Source organism: Natrix helvetica, assembly GCF_964273705.1.
Source record: "Natrix helvetica genome assembly, chromosome: 8".
Taxonomy (NCBI): Eukaryota; Metazoa; Chordata; class Lepidosauria; order Squamata; family Natricidae; genus Natrix; species Natrix helvetica.
Genome location: NC_138559.1, coordinates 14,374,173 through 14,380,554, shown reverse-complemented (window position 1 = coordinate 14,380,554; position 6,382 = coordinate 14,374,173). Strand labels below are relative to the sequence as shown.

The 6,382-nt window shown below is 47.5% G+C and overlaps 1 protein-coding gene across 1 annotated transcript in view; it reads left to right on the top strand.

Annotated features, from left to right (window-relative positions):
* Positions 1-1,254: 1,254 nt before the first annotated feature.
* Positions 1,255-6,382, top strand: part of ADGRA2 (adhesion G protein-coupled receptor A2) — a 95,421-nt gene continuing 90,293 nt past the window's right edge. The window contains exon 1 of the mRNA XM_081960879.1: positions 1,255-1,721. Within this exon, the coding sequence (XP_081817005.1) occupies positions 1,516-1,721 (206 nt within the window). The 5' untranslated portion in view covers positions 1,255-1,515. The remainder of the gene's footprint in view (positions 1,722-6,382) is intronic.

Sequence of the window (6,382 nt, the reverse complement as noted above, 5' to 3'; positions counted from 1 at the left end):
CCATCGCAGAGATAGTGAGCATCCCTTGTGCATCAAATCAGATTGACAGACTCAACATCTCGCATTCAATCCTGGGCATCTCCACGCACAGGCAGGGAAAGAATTTAATACTTGGAAAGGTTCACCAGTCAGCACTAACAATCCTGGCTTAGATCAGCACTAACAATCCTGGCTTAGATCAGAAACATACAATTTTGCCCACACCAATTTTGTGTGGTGGGTCAATGGCCGTGCTTTAAAAGGTTAGCAGGACCTGGTCCTCTTGTGGAGAGGGATTTAGGATTTTGTGTGTTTCAAAGAGGTGAAATTAGGATTCAGAGGTCCTGCAAGGCTTTAGGTCCCCAGGTTGATTCTTGATGGTCACAAAAGGGCCTAAAGCTTAAAGGGATTGAAATGGGGAGGGACAGGGCAGCTATTCTGGCAAAGTTAAGGACATGGAGGGACCTCCATGCCCCTTTCTTAGATGAATCAAAAAAAAATCTTACAAAGAGATCCTTCCTTCCAAAGGCCAGTTGAACAGATGGACTACCAGCAGTTCTATTCTCAGTGGTCAAAGTTGACTCAGCCTTCCATCCTTCTGAGGTCAGTCAAATGAGAACCCAGGTTGTTGGGGGCAATATGCTGACTCTAGTAAACCGTGCAGAGGAAAGTATCAAGCGGTATATAAATCTAAGTGCTATTGCTATTCTTGGCACACCAATTATGGGAGTAAGAAATTTATGGGGCAAGCAAAATATACAACACAGCCTTGCCGCTGACTTCCTGGCCCAGAGACCGCAGCAGCTCGTGTGAAAGAAGCCAAATCCGAAGAAGAGGACATAACGAGTCAGGTCAACTCCTTCGGGAGGGCATCTCCCAGGGGGAATGTTTGCTCAGCCGTCCCGAAAGCTGCTTTCAATTTATCTCGCCGGAGCTCCGCTCAAGGCCAGATCGCAAATGACAAGCGGAGTTCAGCAGCGACGGGAACGAAGCCTCAACAGCTGGGCAAAACTCCCGCGGATGCAGCCGGGGGGAGCCGAGGCAGGGAACTCCTGGACTCCCCGCCGTTAACCCCCTCCAAGCTCTGGGTCCCCTCCAAGACCGCTCGCCCTCCCCGGCTCCAATTCGGCGACGGGCGGCCGAGAGCCAGAACCGAGAAGGAGGCGCTAGGGCCCCGCCGTGGCCGAGACCCGGGCCGGCCAGGCGGGCGAATCGAGGGGAGGGACCCGTCTTACGGCAGCCCCAGCCGCGGGATCCAACCCTCGCCTAAGCAGCCCTGCAGCCGGACATCCTCGCCCAGCGGCGCGCCGGTCCTCCCTGGCCATGCAAGGCGCAGCCCCGGCGGGGACAGACGAGCTCCGGGCAGGCGAAGCGGCTCGGCCGGGGCTGCCTTCGAGCCGAGCGTGACGGTCGGGGAAACAAGCTGCGGGGGACGGGCGGAGCTGCCGAGGTCCCCGAGGGGCTCCGAAGGCTGCGAGCTGCGAGCGAGCGGGCGAGGATGGGCTGAGGCTGGGCTGGCCACCTCTGCCGTCGAGGATGCTCTGGACCGGCGCCCTGCTCCTGCTGGCGGCGCTGGGGGGCGCGGGCGGGGCGCGCAGTTGCCCCCTCCAGCTGCGGGGCTGCAAATGCGTGGGCGAGAGGCCGAAGGGGCTGGCCCCGGCCAGGAAGCGGGTCAGCTGCAGCGGCGAGGAGCTGAGGGAGCCGCCGGCGCCGCGCTTGCTGCCCAACGACACCGTCACCCTGTGAGTAGCAGGACGAGGCTCGGCGAAGGGGGCGGGCAGGGCGAGTGGCAGCCCATCCCGCCGCTCCTGGCACTCTGCGCGCGCTCAGAGGCCACCTGAGCCGACAACCCTCGCTCCTTGAGGCGGGTTTCGCGCTCTGCACGTGCTCAGAGTCTTATTGGAGGGTGGGGAGCTTGCCTGTTCTGTAAAAGCCCGGGGCATCGAAGGGATGAGGTGGGAGCGGGTTTCAGGTAAGCCATCAGCCCCGCCCCGACGGACAGCGCACGGGAATCAAATCACAACGCCCGCCGCTGGTGACCGTCGAAACCAGGGCAGCGAAGTGGGACCGAGGTATCCCCCGCTCAGTGGATCAGTTGCTAAAGAGGCAGGGTGCAAGCCTGCAGAAACGCACTGGGCGCCTTGGCTAGATTTGCTCGTCTCGTTGACACATCCTCCTGGTTGTGGGAATCAGCCACCCGCTAGTCCTGTAAACCGGGGTCCTAATGCGCTTTCCATGCCTAATACGTTATGTGGGTCTGAGGGTTGGGGGGGGGGTCTTGATTTTGATCATCTGGATTTAGGGATTCATGTGAGAATCTATCCCTTAAGTAATCCGCTCGGGTGCAAAGAAAACCCCCGTCTCTTTGCTAGGAAACCACTGCAAGCTCATGGGAGTTGTAGTCCAAAATAGCTGGAGGTTGCCTCAGTTTAGAAAATGGATTTATGAATCCGATGCCATTTTATCCCACGTGTCAAGCATTCCCTTAAGCGCAGACATTAAGGAGTTTGAACTGGGGGAGGGGGCCCTGCGGATGGCTGTACACGTGTCTTCCTATTAAAATGCATCAGGCCAGCCTTGCAGTGTTGCAGGGGTGGGGGAATCCGATTCTGTGAATCCTAGACATCTGTCCCCCCCCCCACTAATCTGATTGAGGATTTAGGTGAGAGAGGGAGCCTGTACTTGAAGAAGTCGAAATAAGTGGAGGCACCCTTTGTATATTTGAGGAGTTAAACATAATTAGTCCCGATTTGCATACTTTCATTTTCCATTCCCTTCAACGGTTGGCTGCTGCCCCTCAGTTCTGCGCAAGCGTCTAAAATCTGCCCACTTAGGCTATTTTGTACATCTGTGGAAATCAATAGCAGTAACGCTACAATCTTTTACATTTTTATTGAAAGTTCGTTATAGATCGTAAAACTCAGTGTGTAAGTTCATGAAGAGGAAAAGCAGTGCAAAAAGAAAGAAGAGGAAAAGCAAAAGTGCAGGAAAATACAGAAAGAAATAGAAGGGTCTAATTTCTTTGAAGCAAATATAAACACAATCCCAAAAACTATCTCTTACTTTGTGACCACAAAAGAAAACTCATTCTTTTCTATAATCCGGCCTTTCCCCCCCTACTGATCAGAATCGCAAATCATAAGTTCAGTTTCTTTCTGTTTTATGCAGAAAGTCTACAAGGGGTTTCCACTCAGCCATAAATGTAGATATTGTTGTTGTTGTTGTTTTCGCTCTCTCTAATCAAAGACACTGATGCCATTATGAATGTGTTTCCCAGAGATATTTTCCCAGTACAGCAAATGGATTTTTGGCAGATGGGTTACTCTACGCATGTGCCAAAAGGCTCTGGATAGCTAGCTACAAGTTGCAAAGTTGGAGGGGAGGGGAGGGTTGTGGGTGGCTGTGGGGGTCTGAGATCTGGAGGGGAGACATCTGGGCTGAGTGAAACAGTTTCTAGCCTGGGAAAGGTTACAATAGATTACCTGTCATGAATGAATTGGCTTAATAGAGCTGGAAACATTGTAGCCTTAGTTTGCATGAAAGAATTTAGGAAAATTCTTTCTGGTTAGAGAAATTTTAAAACATTAAATATCTTTTCAGCTCACTATGAGAGCTACAGGTATGAGAGCATATAGAAGAGATATATAATACTATTAATATTAGAGCAATCAATGATACGACGTTAAATATGTTTTCTTAGTACTCTGGCAGAGTTGAAAGCCTTCATTTCTCATTGTGTGTTTAACTGTCTTAGATTTTGCCCTCAATGAACAAATCAATAAAGTAGAAGGAAAATAAAATGCAACTTGAAGGGGCTGGTGTAAGTGTCCACCAATTTCAATTAGAATAGAGTTGGAGGAGACCTTTGAGGTCTTCTAGTCCAACCCCCTCCACAAGCAGGAGACCCTATCCCCGTGATGGCGAACCTATGGCACGCGGGCCACAGGTACCACGCGGAGCCATCTCTGGGCACACGAGCCGTCCTCCAGATCAGCTCTACTGCACATACGCCTCCCACCGGCCAGCTGATTTCCGGGTCTCTGCTGCTCGAGTGCACATGCGTGGGGGTGTGGGGCCTGCAGGGGGCATTGCAGTTTGGGATTTGGGTGGTGCACTTTCGGCACCTGAGGGAAAAAAAAGGTTTGTTATCCCTGCCCTACCCCATTTCAGACAGGTAGCTGTCCAGTCTGTTCTTAAAAACCTCAAGTGGATGAAGTGCCCACCACTTCTGAAGTCCTTCCACTGGTTGATTGTCCTCGCTGATGGGAAGTTTATCCTTAATTCTGGCATTGTTTCTCTCTTCGATTAGTTTCCATCCGTTCTTCCTTGTCTTGCCTTCTGGGTTTTTTGAAAATCAACCGATCCATTCTTCGTTGCATTTAATGGTTGGTCTGTGAAAGAAAAAGGTTCGCATCCTGGATGCTTTTTCCCTTAATCCAGAGTTGGCAAAATGTGGCTCTCCAGATGTTATTCAGCTCCAACCCTTCATTTCTCCCTGTTGATTGTGCTGGCTTCGATTGTTGGAAATTGGAGAGCTCAACATCTCTAGAAGGCCACATCTTAAATCTAAGCTGGCACGCAGTGCCCTCTTCTCAGGAACACAGGACACAGAGGTATTCTGACACAGTTCCATATGTGCTTTGCTGAAGTTGGGGTCCAGTTGCTACTCTGTTATTTGTTCTTTTGGGAAGCGTTTTGAGAAAAGTTTTTAAAAAAACACTTTAAAAAAAAAACGTAACTTAGCCTTCTGCCCATAAAAGCAATTTGATTTTGCTGGCAAGTTTTAATGATAATGGCCCATATCCTGAGTAATTCTTCGATTACATGTAGGCTTGGATGCTCGGATGCTTTTTGCCATTTTATGGTGTCTTTATTGTTTATCTTTACTGTAATGTGTAGAGTATTTATTTTTGAGTTGATTATAATTTGAAAGAGTTACTGACTGGAATGGGCGGGCTCTTACATAGCATGTAGTCCAGAAATAAATTAAGGAAATAAATACATGGATAATTTTTCATAAATGCACGATGCAAGATATGTATATAGTTTGCACATGAGCTAATCCTAGCTCATTGGACAGTCTCTGCACTATAAGTAAAGCGCAACACAAAGCTTTGAGGGACATTAAGGGTTATTTCAGCCATCTGATGTGGCTAAGAGTTCATTTGAAACTCCCTAGCCATAGTGTGACATCTTAATCATTTTATACCACTTATTCTAATTAAAGAAAATGTGTTTCTCTCTGCCCGCCGCCCCAAAACACTGGCCTTTTCCTTATTTTTTTTTCCCCACAGCCACATTTATTTATCTTTTGTTGAAAGGCTAATTCTCACTATGTGTTGTTAACTCTTTGGATGATTCAATTTTCATAACAAGCATTCTGAAAGTGATAAATAAGCATTCTGAAAATAATAGAGGTGGCAATCCAAAGACTGGATGTAAATCTCCTCCAGATCTGAGTAGTCCTGTTTGGCTACCCAAACTCTCTCCTTGTTTGCTACGACAATTCACTACAGATAGTCTTCATTCATTTGAAGACTGTTTGAAGTTAGAATGGCACTGGAAAAAGTGACTTATCGCCATTTTTCACACTTACGACCATTACAGCATCTCCACGGTCACGTGGTCAAATTTTGTATGCTTGGCAACTGGCAAATATTTATGACGGTTTCAGAGTCCCGGGATCACACGATCCCCTTTTGCAACCTTCTGACAAGCAAAGTCAATTGGGAAGCCAGATTCACTTAGCAACAGGGTTGCTAACTTAAATCTTAAATCAAGTTTATTGCAGTCAAAGACCAGAGATGAGAACAAATAAAAACACTCAAGGAATATCAACTTAAAAATTCCAGACTAACATTATGGATATTATAGTATAGTTAGGCCATGTGTAACTGACAGATTGGAAGCCAAATCGTGATTTTAATGTAGATTTTATGTGCTATTTATTTTATTATAGAATTTTTAACTAGATATTCCTTGAGTGTTTGGTTTTGTTGTTGTTGTTCTGGTCTCTGGTCTTTGACTGTAATAAAACTTGATACTAACTTTAAAACAACACTGATTCACTTAAGAACTGTGGCAAGAAATGTCATAAGATCTGGCAAATCACTTAACAATTGTCTTGCTCAGAAATTGATTTTTTTTTGGGGGGGGAGCACTATTGTGATTGTAATATGAGGGCAACCTATATTACAGTTTCAATACCAGCCTAACCACCTTGGGGTGGGGTGAGAGGAGAGGTCAATCATTGCATTTTAAACGTTTAATGGTGGATCACTGCACTATTCCAGAGAGTGTGGCTGCGAATGCCAGAGATGTGCCTGAAGCTTTTGGACTGTGCTTAAAGATTATGCTTTTATGTGTTGGCTCTCTCCCTTTTTGAAATCTGAGGATTGTGTAT